We start from the raw sequence: 23,328 nt of genomic DNA on the forward strand, positions 1-23,328 counted from the left end.
AGGACTTACTCCCAGTATCCATTTCTTCTTAATATCTAATACTGGATAAATACTCAGTCCATCTTTTGGAAGAAGTTGATCTTGGACAAGCAAAGCAAGCTGAGACAACAGAGCTCTAGTGTGTAGAAAATCCAAGACTTCACAGGTATGTGCAGCATTGTGTAGTCAGTTAATTAATAAGTAAATAAGTATTTTGTTTATTCCTTTTAAGTGTCTTACATTCTGTGTCTTGCTCTATTTGGTTGGTCATAGTTGTTAACAGTATTCTTTGCAGATGGGAGATTGGGGAAATGAGAGATGAGTCAGTGAAAATCACACAGGTGCCGGTTGCATGGTACTGATTAAAAAGATGTGTGCCAAAATGAAGCACATGTTAGCAGAGTCACTTGGATCTGAAGTATTGGATAACAAAACTCTGAAAGTGTTTCCAGTGCTATAGGAATGGTTCTGCTTAGATAGTCTGTAAAGTGACAACTTAAAACATGGCTAAATATTGAATTATATTATGGTGATGACTATGGAAATACAAAATACTATTGTTGATATTTTAAGTCTTCCAGATGCATTCATTTTTACAAGAATTGGAACAGGCTTTGAATTTTCATCCTGCACAACTGGTCCTGGTTTCAAAGTGTATTTAGGGCAGAAAATTATTTGATCCATTACAGTGTTCAAAAAGTTTCCCTGTACCTCATAGTTCATTTATCAATAGTGAATAAGTGCTAACACTTTTAACTATACATTTTCCTAAACATCTTAAAGAAATGTGCTTTTATCACCTGAAGATAGATACTTGTTCAGTTGGAAACTAGCCTATGTTTTGTGTAAACTTGGTTTATATGTGCAGCATCATTTTCATTATGCATCATATTGCTAAGAGGCTTCCTTCTTCAATAATAAAAGGTCCATCTTCTCACTACTCATTTTTATTGATAACCTATCTCATATTATTGTTTTGTTTTCTGTTATGTAGTGCACTATATTTTGACATAATTATTAGGTGATACTATTGAAAGATAGTAAAAAGGTTTTTGGAGTAAATTTTAAAATATTTTCAGTGGGTTTGAAAACTTGACTTGTCATATCTAGCAGCTTGTGACAATGTACCATGATTTCAGCTTAGTTCATGCAGATTCCAAGTGATCAAGCTGGTAAGTGGACACATCTTCATAAACTCAGCAAAATTAAAAGTTTTTATTACACCAAATATGTAATATGCATTACAGTAATGTAATTCATTGCTTTGCTGGTCAGTCAAGGTTCAGGACTACCCAGTATTCTGACTGCCTCCTGTTTTCTGAGCCTCTCTGGTGCTCTTCTCAGACTTCAGAAAAAGTCTGGGTAACACAAGTTACTCTAGTGGAACATAACAAATCTTACGAGAATCTGCCGAAAAACAAGGCCCCATTGTATCAAATCATACAGGGTAGTATGTCTCCTACTTTGCAAATTACATGGAACAGCTGCAGTAGAGTGGGCACCTCTATGGCCTTTTTGGTACAGGTGTAGCACCGCTCAACGGGGGAGTAGGAGTTCCTAGCATTATGGCTTGCTCCTAGCCATAATCATTTAAGAAAATTAGGTAACTGATTTTGAATCACTTTAGTACAAACAACTAAGGATAAATGTTAAAGCAGAAAAGCCTGAAATGTAATTTCCATTGTGCTGTGAAGTACATGTAACATTAAACTTCCAGTGGCAAGGTTTTTTTTGTAATTTAATTAAAATTTTATAATATAATAATATATTAATAATTATATAATATATTATATAATATATTATATTATAATATTATTATATTATATTATTATGTAATTTAATTATAATTTTATATATTTTTTTAATTTTATAAATATTTTTTTTTTGTAATTTAATTAAAAACAATAATGTTGCCGAGTCTTTGCAACCGATTTCTGCCCCTGTGTGTTGCTTGCATTGAGTGTTCTGACTTTCTCCAACACAGAATCCTTCTCTGTGACCAAAAGGTCTAGTGTAACAATAACTTTGCAAAATCCAGTGGGTGAAAATTGATCTACTACATGCAAATGGGGGCTTGCTTGCTAAGTCAGTATGAATATATACAGATTTTAAAAACCCAGAAATACTTCAGAAATACTTTGGTGGGAAAAAAAATAAAAACAAAACAAAACATTAATATCCAAGAGCATTCCCTGTCACTTAAGATGAATTCTTGAAAATACATTGTCCCAAAATGGTAGAGGAATCTTTCAAAAGGGGAATGAGGGGAAATCACTTTAACATAATGCACTCGTTCTTCAGATGCAAAATCTTCTAGCATTTGAATAGAAGTTACACTGTTTTTAGTTAATAGAAGAAACATTTTTTATCTTTAAAATAGCTGATTTTTGAAAGGTGACACATCAAAGAGGTCCATGTCCATTGAGAAAAGTAGGATCTTTGATTTTTTTTTCAAATCTAGCTCTCACTTAGCAAACCCTGAATAAATCAGACTGAAATGGTACTTGTATACTGCAGTATTGTGGCAGAATTGTATTTACATAGGGGAAAGAAGGTGTGCTTACACTGACCTGTCAATACTGCTGTAATTATCATGTATTTCTGTAGTACTTGATTGTCAAGCTTGAGACCTAAGTTATCAATTGGTCATGGAGTGCTGAAGCAACCGGATAGATTTTTAGCCTGTGTGTAGCTGAAAAGGTAAAAAAGAGAGTACCACTTGAGGCTGTTAAGCAGTCTGTAGTCAGCACCTAAATATTTGGAAATAATCTTGATGCACACTTTCAGATTGAATCAGGTTTGCAACAGTGGAGAAAATATTAATGTATTTGCACCAGTACACATTTTGTATGGCAACACTGCTGATTTTCCTGGTGAAAAACAGCTTTCCTTATTTATCCAATTGCCTTTTTCCAGTAAGAAAGCTCTGAAGCATTGACTATTCACTTTTTTACTTATATTTTAGGTAGGTTTAGGTTGCATTAATTTCCTTTTAGCGTTGAGTCAATGGAAGAATAAACATGTTTATTTTCATATGAATGAACAACATGAATTATGGATTTGCATAACAGAACGATTTGAATTATACATAATATGCGAAGAGTTTTTGTTTTCAAGAATAAATTTTATTGAAAGCCAAAAAGCCTGCAGTCTGGGTTTTTGTGGTAAGAATGTGTGACATCAGTAAGTTGTATGATATAAATACTTAAGGTTCATTATTTGTATTTTTTCTTTAGAGTACAGCAAACCATTCCAGAATGTTTTTCATGCTCCAACTACAGAGGCAAATTAAAATAGCATGGATGGTGGATAGAAAGTAGCAGGCTATTTTGGTGCCCTGGTGTAGTGTTGACAGGTTGATACATCCATTTTGGTGGATATGCTTTTGTTGTAATGCCCACTATGAAACTTACTGTAATAAAACCAAGTGGCTTTTAGACTTCTCACATTGCATTTTATTTCTTAAATACAAAGACATGCACATACATTTTCCTTTGTCTACCTCTTTGCAAGAAACTTCCTCCCATGCTGAAAGACCAGCCTATGTAACCAGAAGATGTGCTGTAGGAGGCATACAGATCTCATCTGGCTCCCCATTCTGTTTTTATCTCTTCTTTTTGGAAATGCTGGTTTCTTGTGAGCTAATAGCTTAATTGTGCAATAAGAGGCCTGACTCTGGAGAAAACATAGATAACTGGGATGCTATTCTCTTGTATTGAGACAAAGATGGAAGTTTTCATTTATGTTCCTGGTGGTACTGATGTTTGTGATCTGTGAGTAGTTTCAGATACCCACTAACATGCTGGTATGCTGTGTAAGGCCGAATTTAGTTGGCTGTTGCCTTCGTCCACCTGTTAGACAAATAACAGAACCCAAACACCTCAGGTTAACTGGCAACACCTTTGGTCCCTTATTGGCTTTGAAATCTTGCATACGTACTTCTATGGCAGAGCTGCCTTTTTAATTGCAATACCAGCTTTCAAAAAAAAAAAAAAAAGTCTGTTGGGGTAGTCATACCGTTCAACTACCAAAATTTTAAATGTATGACTTTAATTGCAAATGCTTTGTTAGCCATTCACATGTCTATTTTTCTGAACCGATGGTGTTATACGGCTGCAATTGAGACAGCACTTTATTATTAGCTTGTTTCAGGTTTGTTGAGCTGATATCCCCACAGGTCTCCTCTCTTAAGTGCATCAGTTTGTTTTGTGTTGCAGACATTTAGCAGTTGGTCAGAGATCTTTAGAAATCTGTGTATTGCCATCACATAAGCTGCTGTTTTGATTCTTCTCATAGCTTGTTGGGTTATAAACACTAACAGTCATATTTGTCTTCATTCCTATACAGTTTTCCTTTCTGCTTACTTAATAAACAATGCTCTCTGGATTTCTTTATGACTTGCTTCATCTAATTGAAGATCACAGATATTTTTCTAGTAGATAAACAGATCCATTTACACTTTGATATATATATCAGCGATTCTTAGATGTGTGCTTTTTGCAACTTTTACCTTTATAAATTATCAAGTGACTGCCCTACAAAGAAGCAAACTGTGATGTTTAAATTCTAATTGCTGCCTCTTGACTTCCCTGAAAAAATTACTACTTCTTCAGGTGAACTTTGGTCTCATCTCTGTGCACAGTTGGATATAGTTTTCATTTGAAGAGTTCCTTTGCGACAAGGTTTATGACATTAGAATGCAGTTCCAGTGCAGATGCTTAACTTGGTTATGTGAACCTTTCTACAAAGGATTAAGTAGAGCTTGGTCTTGGTGCAATATCAAGCTGCAAGCCTGATTAACTGGGAAATGTTTTCCAAAATGTTATTCTCTTAAGGCAAATTCTTCCTTAATCAGTGCTATACTACAAGATGAGTTTTCTTTTTAGACTGAGAGAGATTTGTGATTCGTATAAGTTGGAATGGGCTTCCCAATTATTTTTAATTACCTTATGAGGAAGATAACGAATTGCATGACTGGCTTTGGAAATTCATCTGTTTAAAATCACCTTCAGAAGCTGCTATTCCTAGAGATTAGAAGCAAGGTGAAATTGCATTTAAACCATGCTAGTTTGGTATTTTCAGTATACAACTGGTATAAAGATAGGGGTGGGTTTTGGGATGGGAATACAGATCAAAAGTATCCAGAGAGAACAAATAGCTACTAGCTAGGAATATATTAAGTTAAGAACAAGGCCTCCTTTTAACTGACTTTTTGATATTCCCTGGGTGGTATTTCTAATTGATAGGGTTTCTGAACTGCTTATGATGCAACTTCTTGAAGAAAACAATTTTTAACCTATGTTAACATCAATCTAAATAAAAACATTTCAAAATCATTTCCTACTTCTTCAAATTAATTGATGTTTCAATACACTTTCATTTTCTAAGCATGTATTTGTAATAAGCATTATGATGCAAGTTTTATTAAAACAGTCCTAGTTTCATAATCAAGGACTCTTGAATTTCTCCCATATTCCTCACATGACATGTGACACTAAACTTGCTCCAGAAAGAATATGGAAAAGATTGAAACCATTTATTGGGAAGTGGGATTCAAAAGGACATACAAAATTAGAGATGACATAACAAATAGAATGTTAAACCAGTCAAACAGCATTTACTATTTATTTACAACTAATCAATAGAAGTCATTGAGCTAAAAGGTATCTGTGCCAACAAGAGCTCCAGAGAAGAGTAGGCACTTAACAGACGCAATGAGATAACTGTAATGATTCACTGTTCTAGTAACTAAAGAATTTTCAGGGTTTTTTTTGTTTGCTTGTTTTGTTTTTTAGTTCCAGACATTCCAGAGCCCCTAATCATAGGGATATAGAAGTTTACCTCTAAGATAAACTTTTGATCATGTCCATTTTCAAATATCTAGCAGTCTGTTCTGGAAATGGAAAAATGAATTTGACCTGTGACTGGTATGACAGACAAGTTTTTAATAGGAATTTAACTGTAGCCTCTTTCTAACCTACAGGAATACTACCAAAAATCTATTGTTAAGAAACAAAACTTCCAGGCTTTGTTCTTTTATTGAAAATTCTGTCATTGATTTCAATGTAATGAAGTTGTCATTTAATTTAGGTTTCTGAGTGGCCATATGGAAAAAATAAAGTATACTGTGTGGGGAACAGAGTGACATTAAATAGGGTTAAACAGAAATGGTTTTGCTTTTTCAAGGAAGGAAGAAAAAACTGTCAAGTCAACCAAAGAATGTTTCACTTGACCCAGGACAACATATATTTCTCTTGCTCTATAAATTAAAGAGAAATTAAAAAAGCACTTAGACATTTCTAGAACAACATTTGTGGTTTTTTTTCCTGTTTTTATTCTTCAATGTCTGCATTTAGAATGTGAAACATTTCACATTTTTAAAAAACAACCTTTTTACCTGACTTTGTGGTTGCTTTGGTGCATGCCCTGTGTGGTGCCAGGAGTTGGACTCGATGATAATTATGGGTCCCTTCCAACTCAGGGTATTCTATGATTCTATGATTCTATGCAGTGTAGACAAAATGACCTATTCTGGTTTATGCTACAGTCAAGTAGGAAACCAGGAAATAGGCTCTTTTGCTCAAAGAAGACTTCTTAAGAACAAGAACTTGTATAAACTTTTATCAGTTAAATTACACGGGAAAGAAATATAGAGAACTGGATTGAAAGAATAGAGGTGACCTTAACTAACTAGAATATAACCCTCTAATGGTGCTACCAGCCTGGCCAGTAAACAGAAAATTAGAATGTTTAAACTATAGTTATGACAGTTGTAGCAAGGTATAATACTGCCTGGAAGGAAGGAAGGCGGGGACAGGCTACAGCAGTTTGAAGTTCCAGTGATTAGGCTAATCTTTCACTTCTGCTATGTTTAAATGTGTCACAAATACACATAATTTTCAGAAAATGTGTTTATATCACATTTTTGGATGAGGCAACAAGATGAACAGTGTCTCGATGCAATAGAGAAGCATAAAAAAAAATTGTTGTGGGAAGGTTGGAATTCAGTTTTGGAACTTCTAGCTGAAGTAAGTTAAGCCTAAACAAAAAGCTTCTCTGCACTTCAGAGACCTCATTAGGTTCAGTTCAACTATACTTGAGATTTAAGGATTTCATAATTCAGCATATTTTGGATGTCATTTACTGTCCCAAGACACAATTGATTGTCTGGGGTATATGACTTCATCCATACTGACAAATACATTACACAATGGGCATGAAAAGTCTTATGGTTAGTGAAAAGAATCTCACTCCATAATGAGTGTTTGTGGTAACTGCCAAAAGATTATATTTTTATTAGACAAGAGAGTCCAAAAAACTTTGTGACAATAGATAGGGCGTTTGCAAATAGACCTTGAAAGCCCATAGAGATATTAAGATTAAAGTAATATTCTGCTTATAAAATTTGCGTGCATAGTGTGCCCCCTTAGAAGCTGTAGCACCAGCTTTTTTTTGGTCATATGCGAAGTTTTACAACCAGTTTTCTCTGTTGCTCATTCAAATAAAACAGCTAACACTATCGGTATTTCAGGACAATAAAATTATGACAATAAATTAACCAATTTCATTTTTCTGAAATACCCAAAAGAATGCATCATTGGGATTAGGTTGTGAGAAACAGTTCCCTGTGCTGATAATGGATTCTTCACTTAGACCGTGATGAAGTAATGTATATAATGTGGTGTTGCTGCAGATAGGAAATGTAGTTAATCAGCCACAATTTCCAGGAAAAAAAAAAAAAAATCAAATCATTCCAGTGATTCAAAACTCTACATTCTTATTTGGCTTCTTTAGCACATATAAGTTGTGTCCTGTTCCTCACTGTCTCTAAATTTGAAAGTTGGTATGGCTATTCTAAGATATCTAACAGTGATTAAAAAAAAATAATAATCTGCAAGGATCGTTTAAAGCATTATTGGTGTCCTTCATCAGAATCTTTCCATAAATTAAGGTGTATATTTAATTACACACTGGTTAAGTAATTCTCCTTCGAGTTCCTTAGGTTAGAGATTTTGCAGGAGTATCTCAGAGACAATGGCAGGCATCTAGTTCCTGTCCTAAGTTGGACTTCTGACTCTGCTTTTCCAGCTTTACTAGGACCAAAGGCATCACTGAGGCTTATAATGACTTCAAATTTGACTATTAAGTAGGGTAAGCAAAATTACCTAGCCAGGCACTCTTTCATATGTAAACTGTATGAAAATTACTTAAACATCAAATGAGTTTATATTCTCATAGAGAATGAGTCTGTTTTTTTCAGTTTCCCCTAACCTGGTCAGTTTTCACAGGAGCATGGTATTTTTAATCAGTGTTTCCTGTTTAAGTCATCAGATCTAGAAACCTCATGTGCAGTTCCCAAATCTGGTATGTTCTTCGTTTATGACTGTAACTTCTCCATGCATCATTTTCTCTCTGGAAAATAGAAATAGTACCCAATCTCCACTATTATTCTTTTCATTTCTTTGGACTCTGAAGTATCTAGGAGAAGAAACAGATTGCATGACTGCAGTACTGCTTGCTAGTAATCTTTGCTGCGTAACACTCATGATGAATGTTATACTTTGTGTGTGTTATTTACAGCTGGTATGTTCTGTCAATGATTTTCTGTATGCTGGTGTATAAGGTGAAGAAGAAGCAATTGTCGCTATTGTTATAAATGAGGTCTCAACTCAATCTGAATTTTGTAATATTTATAAAACAAATACTTCTAAAAGGTATAAAAGGCAAGTAAACAGCGCTGGGTGTGCAGGGAGTCTACGCTCCACCAACATGCACACACAAACATCAAACATTCTAAATATACAGAACATTGCTTTACATACTAAACGCAAGCATGCCTATATATATACATACAATCAGGAAAGGTAACAAACAATCCTTTAAGTTCCATAACTTACTAAAATGGAGTACGCCTATACATATTCATGATCAGAAAAGGTAACAAACAATCCTTTCAGTTCCATGACTTAACAGTCTCCATTTCCCATTCCTTTTGAACAATATGTCTCACTTTAAGTTGTCAAGCAACTCTGTCTTCAGGCCTTATGTATCCCGTTCTTCCCAGATTGAAGAAAAGCATATCCATCTCCTTTTCAAGGCCAATAGGCCTGGGTCAAAAGGCACGTTCAGGTCAACAGGGGGCGTAACAGCAAAGGCCTTTGATGGCTGTAGCAGCAGAGGGACCGATGGCGTAGCAGTCGGATCAGTAAAGGAGCCTGCAGCTCCCTCACTATCTGGCAAGCCACACGTTTGTGACTGTGGGTCCACATGGCTCTTTAAGGCCTCAGAGATTGCTCGCCAGGTGCCGAGCAATCCCACTGCAACCTTGTCATTTTTAGTTGCAGAGTCCCACATCTTGACCTCAGTTTGGTCCCATATTTCAGGCTCATAAACTGTCCAATTGTTAATAAGGAGAATTAGCTGTAAGGTTACCAGGACAGTCTTTGTTCCTAAGGACGTATGATTCCCCATAATGCGCAACTGCTTACCAGCGAGAGGCAGTTGTGTGCACGGGTCTGCTTCTCTCAGCTCGAGCTTCTCTCCAGCTCCAGTGCGCCTGTTTCCAGTGACTTTCTGTATGAGCTTCTCTGAGCAGTTTGCTGAGTTTGGCCGAACCTATCTTCATGAGGCAATCAAAGTGCCTGTTCCCGTCCTGGTCTCTGTTCTGCCAGCCTGTTCCCCCTCACTTCTTTTTCCTGCTTGTTTATTGATGTAACTTCATCGTGTTGCCTTTTTTTATCTGGAGGGCAGGCTCCCCTCTTATACTCTTCTCTCCACAGCAGTTCTTTTCAAAACAACTTTTCATTGGTCAAACAACTTTGAATGTAACAACAACAGCAAACATCCGGAAACATCCATGCCTTAACAGCTGGAGAACAAGAAACCATCTGGAGAACAAGAAACCTGAGACTGCATGGAGTCTCCTGAATCACCCTTCTTTGTTCCCTCTGAACTCTTTTATATTCCTGATGGCCTCGTCGTTAAGAGTCTAATGTTATCTCAGTCACAGGGTTTTCCAACCCCCATGGCTACATTCCCAAATCTCCCCCTTCTTTATTAATATCAACCATTTTCTCGACACGAATTACCACTACATATACAACACTATCAGCGAGACCATATCATAAAGTTCTGTCAAATGGAACTACATTGGCTACTGCAACCCAAAGACAAGTAAGTTTGTAAGGCAGTCGAGCTCCACCACAGCCGAGTGGCGCAGGGGAATGGGGGAATGGGGGTTATGGTCAGTCTACAGCGCTTCTTCTCTGACGCTCCTTCTCGGTCACTCTTGTCCCCTGTGCTGTGGGGTCCCACCCACGGGATACAGTCCTTGATGAACTGATCCAGCATGGGCTTCCCACAGGCAGCAGCTCTTCCAGAACTGCTCCAGATATGGGTCTGTACCACGGGGTCCATCCCTCAGGAGAAATCTGCTCCAACCTGGCTCCCCCACGGGCAGCAGCTCCTGCTAGGTCACCTGCTCCTGTGTGGTCTCCTCTCCACGGGCTACAGGTCCGGCCCAGAATCTGCTCTGGCAGGGGTCTTCCACAGGCGGCAGCCTCTGTCGGTACAGGTCCACCTGCTCCACCGTGGTCTCCTCCACAGGCTGCAGCATGAAACCCTGCTCCACCATGGTACTCCATGGGCTGCAGGGGGACATCCTGCTTCACCATGGTCCTCACCACAGGCCGCAGGGGACTTCTGCTCCGGCACCTGGAGCACCTCTCCCCCTCCTTCTTCACTGACCTTGGTGCCTGCAAGGCTGTCTCTTACTCCTCTCACACTCCCAGTGTGGCACAGCGTTTTTTTCCCTGTCTTAAATATGCTCTCACAGAGGCGCAAAACAACATCGCTTATTGGCTCGGCTCTGGTCAGCAGTGGGGCCCTTCCCAAACATGGGGCAGCTTCTAGATCCTTCCCACAGAAACCACCCCTATGGCACCCTGCTACCAAAAACTTGCCATTTAAACCCACTACATCACTAAAATTGGAAGACCTGCTGGAGATTGGTGTGGAAAGGAGTAGGAGTCCTTCATTATGTCACATGTGGTGGCATGTTTTTATGTCTGTATGGCATATTGTTATGTCTGTATGTAGATGTTCCTATCTGATTATAACATACCTACATATCTTTTGACAAACTGTGAGATTTAGCAGAAGCCCTGTGGCTCTCCGCACATTTGCGATGTCATAATTTTATCTAACTTGGAAGAGTTGGCAAGCACAGGGGTATTTAATAGGACCTTCTGAGCACTAACAAAGTATGAATTAAACAACTGAAGCTGAAACAGTACTACAGGCACACCACAGAAGTGTGTGATATCCTTTCCATAAACTGTAGAGCAAGATTTATGAAGAGGTATAGAGAATGTGTTCTTAAAGGTAAGATTGCAAGAAGTAGAAGTTGTGAACCTAAGAGAAGACTGAGTGGGGGTATGATGGCTCTTTTTGTATATGTTAATTGAAGGCTGACACAGAGAGAGGTGTAACTAATATGTCCCTGAGCAAATTGTTCTCCAGGTCCATTGGACTCAAGAGGATGGGCTTGAATAAAAGCAAAGGAGCTGCAAGTTAGGTAGAGGAAAACTTTCTAGCCATGAGATTGGACAAACACTGGAAGGGAATCTCCCTCAGAGGCTGGAAAATGCCTCTGGTGGTGAAGATTCTGTGAACTTCTCCTAAGAATGTACTTGGTGTACTTAATCCTGTGACAGAAAGATGGGTTAGATGATCTCTTGGATTGCTACTAGCCTAATTTTCTGTTGTTCTGTGCACAGAGCTAACTTGTGAGACTGTGCTGATGTATTTAATAATCCTCTTGCTAGCACCTTTTGTTCTTTCTAATAACAACAAAAAAGTACAATATATTTCAAGCATCTCACCTAAACATAGCTTTACCCTTCCTTCAGAGTGAAGAGGAGAAAATATTTCTGCATAAAATCGTGCCATGTGAAATGGTTATTTTTCTTGGCAGCTTTTATTTCAAATGATTCACTGATTCCTTTCAAGAAAACACTGCAAGATAAAAACATATGTATAACCAAAGCAGTGTACGTAGCAGCAAAGAATGAGCTAGAATGTCACAGTGTGTGGCTGAAGAGTAGTCTTGTATAATGATCTGATAACATATATCTAATCACTTCATCTAGTGATCACATGGTGAGGGCGGCGGTTAAAAGCAAATGAGTTTGGTTTCTGTAGTGGTGGTGAGATTAGAAGGTGCAGTGCAACCACAGGCTCTGTCAGCTGGAACAAAAAGCTACCCACCCATTGTCTCATACTAATGTCTATTCTCCTTGATCATAACATCACAGCACCTTTATTTTGAATTTGGTTCTCTTTGAATCATTCATTGTTGCATATTCTGCAAGCGAAAGCAATATTCCTAACATAATCCTGGTTCTGTGAAAAGACAGCAAATCACTTATAAGGACCATTACTTCTATCTCATAGTAGAAATGTTGAAATGCCGGGGGAGGATGGAGGGGGGAAAGGGAAACCACCACCCTCTTAAACTGTGATTCCCAAACTATTTCTTCAGCCTAATTTATGATGTAGTTGCAGTGACACTTGCAATTGCTGGTAGAAAAGAGAAGGTGGTGTAAGGCTAGGAATAGGTTGTCAAGGGAAAGGGAAAAGAATGGGTGTTCTCCTTTCCATCACACTGACCACAAATAAGCTTGAAGTGGTGCATTGAAAATTAAAATTGGTGCATTAGACCACACAGCTAATCAACAATGTACAGAAGAAGGAAGAAAACCTAATCTCTTAACTTCCAGGCCCTTTGCCTTTCCCACTGGGTTTGTTACATGCTGTTCAAATTTTATAAAAAGAAAACAACAACAACAACAAAATTGTCTTTCTTCAAATGTTGTCTTTTAAAAAATAAAAATTAAAAAATTAAAACGGTGGAACAGGCTGCCCAAAGAAGTTGTGGAAGCCCCATCCCTGGAGGTGTTCAAGGTTGGATGGTGCTTTGGGCAACATGGTCTGATGGGAGGTATCCCTGCCGATGGCAGGGAGGTTGGAATTAGGTGGTCCTAAAGGTCCCTTTCAACTCAAACCATTCTGTGATTCTATATGTACATTTATATGTGTATGTGTATATACATATATATATACATCCACTGACTGGTGTCATGATACGCCATATCACCGTAGGTGATATGATAATCCACACTGATTGGTGGATGATGCACCAGATATCTCTCTCTCTTTCTCTCTCTCTCTGTCATTTTCCTGGCCTCTTTTATATATCTCTACCATTCAAGTCTCCTCACTCTGATCTTCTGAGCTGGCAAGCATAACAAGACTTGGATTAAAATGCCGTAATCATTGTTGCCACTTTTATTGATTGGATGTAATTGGGTAAATTTTCGCCTCCCTGAAAACCTTCTAGATTTCTGTAGATTTATTTCTTCTAGTAAAGTTGCACTCCATTGCCAGTAAGACTATACTTTTTAAAAAATGTGCATCTTATTTGCAGTCTGAGTTAGTCTTCCATAGCTGACAAACTATATTGTTATTTTGTATTGTTCTCATTTCCTGATGGGGCACTTTACTCAGCACCTGGCCTGATGGCCGCAGATGGGTCCCTATCTTTTAGGGGAAAAAGGATCCTGGGCCAGGAGCTGGCAGGGCTCATTGAGAGGGCTTTAAACTAGGTAAGAAGGGGCTGAAGCAAGGATTGTTGGGGCTGTGCCAGGGGGAACAATGGCAAGGCCGGGGGATAAGGTAATGGCCCGGCTGAAGTGCATCTACACCAATGCACGCAGCATGGGTAACAAACAGGAGGAGCTGGAAGCCATCGTGCAGCAGGCAGGCTACAACTTGGTTGCCATCACGGAGACATGGTGGGACCAGTCTCATGACTGGAGTGCTGCAATGCCTGGCTATAAGCTCTTCAGAAGGGACAGGCAGCACAGAAGGGGTGCTGGTGTGGCTCTCTATATTAGAGAGTCTTTCGAGGTTGTAGAACTCGAGGCTGGGAATGACAAGGTCGAGTCCCTTTGGGTTAGGATCGGCAGAGACAACAAGGCTACTGTCCTGGTCGGGGTCTGCTATAGACCACCGAACCAGGATGAGGAGACGGATGAGGAGTTCTACAGGCAACTGACAGAAGTTGCAAAATCTTCAGCGCTTGTACTCGTGGGGGACTTCAACTTCCCTGACATATCCTGGAAGCACAACACAGCCCTGAGAAAGCAGTCTAGAAGGTTTCTGGAGAGCGTGGAAGATAGCTTCCTGACACAGCTGGTTAGTGAACCTACCAGGGGTGGTGCCCCACTAGACCTTCTCTTCACAAACAGAGAAGGACTGGTGGAGGATGTGACTGTCGGGAGCTGTCTTGGGCAGAGTGACCACGAAATGGTGGAGTTCACTATTCTTGGCAAGGCCAGGAAGGGGACCAGTAAAACAGCTGTATTGGACTTTTGGAGGGCTGACTTTGAGCTGCTCAGGACACTGGTTGGTGGAGTCCCTTGGGAGGCAGTTCTGAAGGGCAGAGGGGTCCAGGAAGGCTGGGCGCTCTTCAAGAGGGAAATCTTAATGGCGCAGGAGCGGTCTGTCCCCACGTGCCCAAAGACGAGCTGGCGGGGAAGAAGACCAGCCTGGCTCAACAGAGAATTGTGGCTTGATCTTAGGAGGAAAAAGAGGGTTTATAATCTTTGGAAAAGTGGGCAGGCCACTAGGGAGGACTATAAGGATGTAGCGAGGCTGTGCAGGGACAAAATTAGAAAGGCCGAAGCTCATCTGGAGCTCAATCTGGCTACTGCCGTTAAAGATAACAAAAAACGTTTTTATAAATACATCAACATAAAAAGGAGGACTAAGGAGAATCTCCATTCTTTACTGGATGCGGGGGGAAACTTAGTTACAAGAGATGAGGAAAAGGCGGAGGTGCTCAATGCCTTCTTTGCCTCAGTCTTTAGCGGCAATACCAGTTGTTCTCTGGATACCCAGTACCCTGAGCTGGTGGAAGGGGATGGGGAGCAGGATGTGGCCCTCACTATCCACGAAGAAGTGGTTGGTGACCTGCTACGGCACTTAGATGTGCACAAGTCGATGGGGCCGGATGGGATCCACCCAAGGGTACTGAGAGAACTGGCAGAGGAGCTGGCCAAGCCACTATCCATCATTTATCAGTAGTCCTGGCTATCGGGGGAGGTCCCAGTTGACTGGCGGCTAGCAAACGTGATGCCCATCTACAAGAAGGGCCAGAGGGCAGACCCGAGAAACTACAGGCCTGTCAGTTTGACCTCAGTGCCAGGGAAGCTCATGGAGCAGATCCTCTTGAGAGTCATCACGCAGCACTTGCAGGGCAAGCAGGCGATCAGGCCCAGTCAGCATGGGTTTATGAAAGGCAGATCCTGCTTGACGAACCTGATCTCCTTCTATGACAAAGTGACACGCTGGGTGGATGAGGGAAAGGCTGTGGATGTGGTCTACCTTGACTTCAGCAAAGCTTTTGACACCGTCTCCCACAGCATTCTCCTCAAGAAACTGGCTGCTCTTGACTTGGACTGGAGTACGCTTTGTTGGGTTAGAAACTGGCTGGATAGCCAGGCCCAAAGAGTCGTGGTAAATGGAGTCAAGTCCAGTTGGAGGCCAGTAACTAGTGGCATTCCCCAGGGCTCGGTGCTGGGGCCGGTCCTCTTTAATATCTTCATCGATGATCTGGACGAGGGCATTGAGTGCACCCTCAGTAAGTTTGCAGATGACACCAAGCTATGCGCGTGTGTCGATCTGCTCGAGGGTAGGAAAGCTCTGCAGGAGGATCTGGATAGGCTGCACCGATGGGCTGAGGTCAACTGCATGAAGTTCAACAAGGCCAAGTGCCGGGTCCTGCACCTGGGGCACAACAACCCCAAGCAGAGCTACAGGCTGGGAGAGGAGTGGTTGGAGAGCTGCCAGGCAGAGAAGGACCTGGGAGTGATGGTTGATAGTCGGCTGAAAATGAGCCAGCAGTGTGCTCAGGTGGCCAAGAAGGCCAACAGCATCCTGGCTTGTATCAGAAACAGTGTGACCAGCAGGGCTAGGGAGGTGATCATCCCCCTGTACTCGGCTCTGGTGAGGCCGCACCTCGAGTACTGTGTTCAGTTTTGGACCCCTCGCTACAAGAAGGACGTCAATGTGCTTGAGCGGGTCCAGAGAAGGGCGACGAAGCTGCTGAGGGGCCTGGAGAACAAGTTCCTACGAGGAGCGGTTGAGGGAGCTGGGCTTGTTCAGCCTGGAGAAGAGGAGGCTCAGGGGCGACCTTATTGCTCTTTACAGATACCTTAAAGGAGGCTGTAGTGAGGTGGGGGTTGGCCTGTTCTCCCACGTGCCTGGTGACAGGACGAGGGGGAATGGGCTAAAGTTGCGCCAGGGGAGTTTTAGGTTAGATGTTAGGAAGAACTTCTTTACCGAAAGGGTTGTTAGACATTGGAACAGGCTGCCCAGGGAAGTGGTAGGGTCACCATCCCTGGAAGTCTTCAAAAGACGTTTAGATGTAGAGCTTAGGGATATGGTTTAGTGGGGACTGTTGGCGTTAGGTCAGAGGTTGGACTCGATGATCTTGAGGTCTCTTCCAACCTACAAATTCTGTGATTCTGTGATACTTCATAAACTATTTTACAGAAATCGATGATGTTATTACTCTCTTTATTAGGCAACCTTCATCAACATCAATACTGAAACATACAATTTACTTTCCATTAGCCTACTGTGATATGCATATATTACTCTCTTTAACTAGTTATTAATTGGGTTCTATATTAACCATTCTATTAACTTTCTCCTTATCATTCTCACAAGCTTAAAATTACCTGGATTATCCAATTTACTGCTTAAAATGTCATTAGGTTTCTTTATCTCCTCTGAAAGCCACCATAGCTTACCAACAAAAGTAACAAGAAAAGGATATATATGCTCCCCAGCCATCTCTTCTGAAATAACTGGATACAGATTACACAGAATTGCAGATTTAAAATTATTCCTTTGTATGGAATTATCTAGTAGTCTCAGCTATACCAAACATTGTGTCTCCCCAGATACACGACATAAGTGCTTATTGATCTCTTTTTAATTAACTGTTACTAAAGCCAAGATTTTCTTCTTGTAATGAATCACTACTGGAATTCTTGCAGCTTTGGTTTACACAGGAAAAAAATCTTATTCTCTTTATTCCTTACAATATGGGTAATAACTTGTTCTTTTAATCTGTTTTGCTTGATTAAACTTCCACATTCTTAACCTTTGTCTTATACTCTGTGTTACTCTTTTTTTAATGAAATTCTACCTTTAAATCTGCTTGATATTTTAATTGATGTGATATTCCTTTGGAAAAAGGTGATGGCTTTTTCAAACAGAGTTGATGTATATAGAAGTATTCTTAATATGCTCCTAATTAGCATACATAATTTTCTGTCCCATTTTTTCCCTTCATAGTGTTATGACCTCCAATAGTTTTCCCCTTTGACCAATTGATTTATTTTAAAGCTACAAGCATTATAGTGGTTTGGACTTTAGTTGCACTTGCAGATTACAGTGTAATCTATCATGACTTCTTGTACAGAAGTTAGCACTGATTTTTAGGTTTGTGATTTGTTCTCTTCATCTGCTTTCTTACAGAATTTACTTGTGCTTAACATGTATTTTTTTATTCCTGAGAAATCTATTGTCCCTAAACACTTTGTAAATAGCACTGTCTCCCTCCCCATGCCAAAAAATGTTACTCAGAATGTTACTCAGAATGCAGTTATTTATGATAATAGTGCTAATATTTTCTCCCTTTTTTAAAATGCGGGTGCAGTTGCCTCAGTATTTAATTTGCTACCATAGCCTATAGTAGGCATCAGTTAGTAAACTACATTGTATTTATCTGTTATACAGTACTGATTTCATAAGCATTTGGTGTCATGTTTCTCTTGAGATGTCAAAAACAATTTAATTTTTGGCAGAAATTGCCATTTTCCTCTAATTTTTCCAAGCTGTGCCTTTATAAACACCTTATTTTTTTTTAATTTTTTTTTGGGGGGGGGGAAGTACAAACACCCAAGTATTTGATGTGTCCCACCAACCTTCATCAGTATCACCTCATCTCTCTGGTTTATAGCCTGAGCTCCTAGTCTTGTACAGATCAACAAATTATTTCTTCATTATTCTCCAATGTCCATGTGAGTTCAGGATGCTGAAGACCAGAGTTAGTCTTCATTAGCAATGATAAGAGGATAGGGTACCAGATGTTCCTACTGGTGTTGATAATGATGTTTGCACTGGGACACAACCTCCACCATAGCTACATGATCTAGAGCTGGTGATGTTTAATCAAGATGGATGTAAGATGTGTGGATTCCACCAGTTGTGGGGCTGTTTTACAAAAGGACTAGGAGAGCCTTTTTATGAACAACTGCCAGCCAAATTGCATCACATCTCGCTCTCATTTCCAGGAAAACAAGAAATAAGAATAATCCCATGAAATGCTTTGATTGTCATGAAAAGACATTTTTTGAAATGTTTCCAACCATCTTAGTTGCTTAACCCACTTTCTGAATGACTGCACCCTCTAATGGGGTAAACAGATTGACTTTCAAAGCAGACAATTTACTTTTATACTGTTTATATCCTTCTAGTTCTTAAAGGCAAAATACAACAGCCCATTCATGAAATAATAAAATAAGCACAATCGTGCTGAACTTAGATTACAAGGGAAGTGTGAATATCCAATAAAGACTTAATTTAAATTAAATTTATCTTTACCCTGGGTTAATGAAAAGTATATAAATAGCTGTATACATTCAGGGTGAAATGAGAAAGGAATCATAGAAACAATAATTTATTTCTCTTCTAAAACCCGGTCCAGAAAGACATGATTTTTTTTTTTTCTTATTGTATGAAACAGTCTCAGTTCACAAAGCTTTGTGGGGAAGCACATGCTTGAACAAATGAAAATGAGATGAAACAGACACTTAACCATATTGTTGCATCTTGTCAAACAGGTGATTCTGTAATGGACCAATGAAAGCCAACGATGACAAGTTGTGGTCAACAGTCCTTGAATGTGCTAATGGTTCTGCTTTCATTGCTCTTGTCAGCAGGTAACCTTTGTACCTTGAATTTTTCTTTCACTGATATATGTCACAGGGAAAAATTAATTTCAGTTTAATACTAAATTCCTACAAAAAAAAAAGATCAAATGAATTGTTAATTGAATAGCATAAAGCCATCTTTGCATTTAATAACTAAAGCTGAAATTTGAAATGTAACTGAAAATTTAGTTCAAGAAATCAAAGGTGGTGGGCACAGACATGGTAAAGCAGACTGAAAATTTAAAAGAAACAAAACTACTGTTTAGATATGCTAGTTTTTCAGCTCATCTAAAAGAAAAAAAGCAAGCTCTGCACCAGCATAATATCCAACCATTTTGCTAAATGACCATTTCTTAGAAAAAGAGTAAGTTGGGTTACAGATTTTTATAAGTGTACACAAAACTATATGAGCATGTGAAGCATCGAATATGGAATGTAAGCTATGTTTGAGATCAGTGTAAATTAGATATGATGTTATTTATTTTAAATACATACATTCTTAAATAAAAGTGCATGGCATTGCAGTATGCAAGTATTGTGTTATTTTTCTGAATCTGAAGAATTGACTGTTCCAGGGAGTATGCATGTGTTTTTTTCTCTAGGTGTTTGTTAGATCTGCCCTAGATGTTTGCTACTAGCACACAGAGATGTTTTGTGCAGAAATCTGTCAACTGTTAGACTGAGAATTAGTTGAGTGCTATGATTACTAGTTGCATTTGTTCTTCAGGAGTTATCTATAGCATTAAAGTTTTTTGTAGTGAAGGATGATTTACAAAAAAAGAGGGGGAAGGGGGGAGAAGGATATTTACAGTCCAAATATATTTGGTTCTAGGTATTTCAAACTCTGAGTACATACAACCTCTTTTACCCTCCATTCTTGAACTGCTTTTTAATTCAAAAGGAGATTTTCGTCATAATTGATTCATACTCCCTTGTAGTACACATCCATAATCACCATACTTAAAACTTCACCAGGTATTATATATCTTAAAGTATCTTTGTGCTCCAGTAAAAGTTGTTACAGTACTGTATCTATGTAATGCCTATAATATCCAGTGTAATGTCCTCATCAATTAGTTGAATCATGCATTTTATTTCCTACAGTCTCAATGCTTGTTTGCAAGTGTTCAAGCTGATTCTTACTAATGACAGTTTATTCTCTAGCCATTTCCTGTGAAGTCCTCTCACTGATATCCCTATGTATGGCACTGCATCCCTAGTTATCTAAGTAACCTATTCCTATGTGCTAGAGTCAGGCATAGGGGGTTATAGCAACCTCTTTGTCATTTTCCAGTTTAAAGTCATTTCAGAAAGCTATTTCGCTGATATATAAAGGAAGCCAGTTATTCAAGAAGACTTCAGTGATTGTATACCACTGATCAAACATCACAAAACTGTTCCAGATGCTCCAGTCTCTTCTGCTGCTTTTTATTGTTTCCATACTTTTACCACTCATTTTAGGGAACTTCTACTGGGACTTCCTCAAATCCTACTTCTCCAATCATTTTCCTCAATATTATATAAATGGCTTTGTTCCAGCTGACTGGGAATCACATTAAGAGTGCAAATAGTACCAGTCAGCCACTGATATATGTACACTTACTCCCTCAAACCCAAACATAAAGCCAGGGTTTTGACATGTTTTTCTTTTAGGAAAAGAAATGTACTGCCTCTGAAGTAAAACGTTTTATTTGAAACTAATTGTGAATAGCTTTTACTTCTTATGTAATTTATCTACTAACATCATAAACTATTGTATTTGTAAATGTACCTTACCTTTTTGCTTCTTGGTTATTAGTATTTTATTACCTAACACTGATTATTATCAAGTAGAGTAGAGCAAGTAGGCTTCATTTGGAATCATCACAAGCCTTTGGTGCCAGCCTAACTTTACTTCTTGTGGAGTTTTGCTACTGACATCTGTAGGAGTGCACTTAGGCTGTTGCTAACTGGCATTTTACAGGGCATAGATGAAATTTATTATTTATTGAATGTACATTTTTGTCCACCATAGATCAGCTTCCACAAAGGACAACTATTGGCTTCATGCAGTGACAATGACAGGAAAAATAGGCTACTACTCTCACTGGAATGTTATGTACATCATTCTTAAACTGAGCGGAAATCAAAATCTAAATGCAAAAGCCCTTTGGAGTTCCCTAGATTTACAAACTTCTGTCTGTAAGATCATTCTTTACTTCCAAGTCTGATATATTAAGTTGTGCAATCTTAATACTGAAGTTCTCTGCATGGCTTAAAACTGCAGTTAAGAATTGGAAATGTAACTGTCAATGGAAGGAAAATATAGGCACAAGTGACAGGCAAGCTCTCAGATGAGCTGTTCTCAGCACCCAGTCTTTTTGTCAGAAAAGGAGAGAAGCAATGGCAGTGGAACAAACTTAGGTTAGGTATTAAGGTGGTGACTCAGAATGAGGATAAAGTTTGGCAGCTTTAGCTATGTGGCTAGGAAGGAGATGCAGTTGCCCAATGTGGGCAAAAAGCTCTCAGAGCAAGGAGAAATAACTCTGAAAAGGAAGGGTTTAGTTTGGAGTAGGTAGGCTGCGGCTTTGTGCAGGGAGGAAAGGAGTATAAAATCAAATTGGGAATACCGAAACTTCAGACTAATGTTTTTTCAATGTTATCAAGATCACAATGCACACAATTTTAGGATTTGTGGACACATTAATTGTACTAATCTGATAGGGACTGCCTAATAAAGGGAGGACTGGCATGCAGTCATACCATAAGAATATTCTTTCAGGCTTCTTTATCTCCTAGATTTATTTTGCAGGAATGTTGATGCTTAAACTCATGTAATAGATTGAAACACATTTATAAAATCAGGGATGGCAGCAAAGCAAAAGGTGAGGGATTATTTGCACATTACAGTAATTATCCTTTCAAGTAAAAAATTAATGTCTGTATATCAAAATTGTCTGAGGCTTTCAAATGATTGTCATTGTGCTAAATAACATATATATATATATGAATATTTGTATAGATTCATACAGAAAGCTTATAAAGATCAACCATTCTCAAAACCTGGTACTTTACAAATTTGGTAGCTAAATTAAAAAATTAATCAACATTACACAGATTAACTGTTAACAAGTAGTGAAGTAGTAACTTGATGTACACTGGTTGTTTACTTTTTATGGTAGATACATTTTAAGATGAGCTCAAATCAGTCGTTTGAAGCATGACCATTATCCATCAATTAGTAGGAACAGAGATAAGAGCATCTATATCACTAACCTGTTCAATAATACATTTCAGAAATAGGACGAGAATTTGCACAAGCAATTCCACTTCAGTAACAGCTGCAATCTTTGCAACAGACAGCTTAAAACCTTTCAGTTGTCCCAGTTTTATCCTAATTTCAGCAGAGTTAAAGCTCTTTCATGCTCAGGATTTAAGTTACATGTATTTTCCAGAAGAATACTTTGTAAAACATTGTACTTTGTTTTATCAGGAAATCGGAGATCCAATAAAGACAGCAACTGAAATTACACAGATTGTAATAAATTGATAAAGGTTTTTCACTGTGTACTGGATTTGGCTGGCATGGGATTAATTTTCTTCACAACAGCCCCCGTGATGCCTTGCTATAGACTGGTGACCAAACAGCATCAGTAACACACCAGCGTCATAGCTGTTTCTGGGCGCTATCAAGGCCTTCTCTGATTCTCACTGCTCCCGTCCCTCTCACCAGCAAGGAGGCTGCAGGGACATATGGCTGATGCCCCTGAACCCAACTGACCAAAGTGATACTCCAGAGCAGATAATGTTGTGCCCAGCCATAAAACTGGGACGAGAGTTTTTTTGAAAATTACCATTGCCTGGGGACTGCTTAGGCATCGGTCTGCTAGTGGTTAGTGATTGCTTTCACGTCACCTATTTTTTTCTTCCTTCTTCACTTATTAAACTTCCTTTATCTTGAACCACAAGTTGTTTTGCTTTGCCCTTCAGATCCTCTCCAGCATTTCCCTGGGGGAAGGAGTTACTGAGTGGCTTTGTGGTGATTAGCTACATACTGGGTTTAACACAGTGACTGAATTAATACATAACTTTATGCTTTTTCTTGTCTATTTATTTTAATCGCTGATACACATTTTACTATTAGGGGTTTGCTTTGGAATACATTTTATTAGAGGCATAACTCATGATCTGGCCTGATGTTATTTTCCATTCTCCCCCCTTTCTATAGTTACCCTTCCCCGAGTTTTGATCACCAAAGAAGTTTGGGTTTAATTTTCCTTTTAAAATGTACTAAGAACCTCTC

The 23,328-nt window shown here is 39.0% G+C and overlaps 1 protein-coding gene across 5 annotated transcripts in view; it reads left to right on the top strand.

Annotated features, from left to right (window-relative positions):
* The window catches only part of SHISAL1 (shisa like 1), a 79,593-nt gene that overhangs the window by 15,232 nt on the left and 41,033 nt on the right, over nucleotides 1–23,328 (top strand). For all 5 annotated transcript variants that reach the window (XR_004254530.1, XM_032207562.1, XM_032207563.1 and 2 more), the window contains exon 2: nucleotides 18,957–19,055. Coding sequence is in view for 4 of the 5 variants with exons in the window: in XM_032207562.1 (XP_032063453.1) it covers nucleotides 18,989–19,055 (67 nt within the window). In the remaining variant the exon portion in view is untranslated. The remainder of the gene's footprint in view (nucleotides 1–18,956; nucleotides 19,056–23,328) is intronic.

Source organism: Aythya fuligula, chromosome 1, assembly GCF_009819795.1.
Source record: "Aythya fuligula isolate bAytFul2 chromosome 1, bAytFul2.pri, whole genome shotgun sequence".
In the NCBI taxonomy this organism is placed as follows: domain Eukaryota; kingdom Metazoa; phylum Chordata; class Aves; order Anseriformes; family Anatidae; genus Aythya; species Aythya fuligula.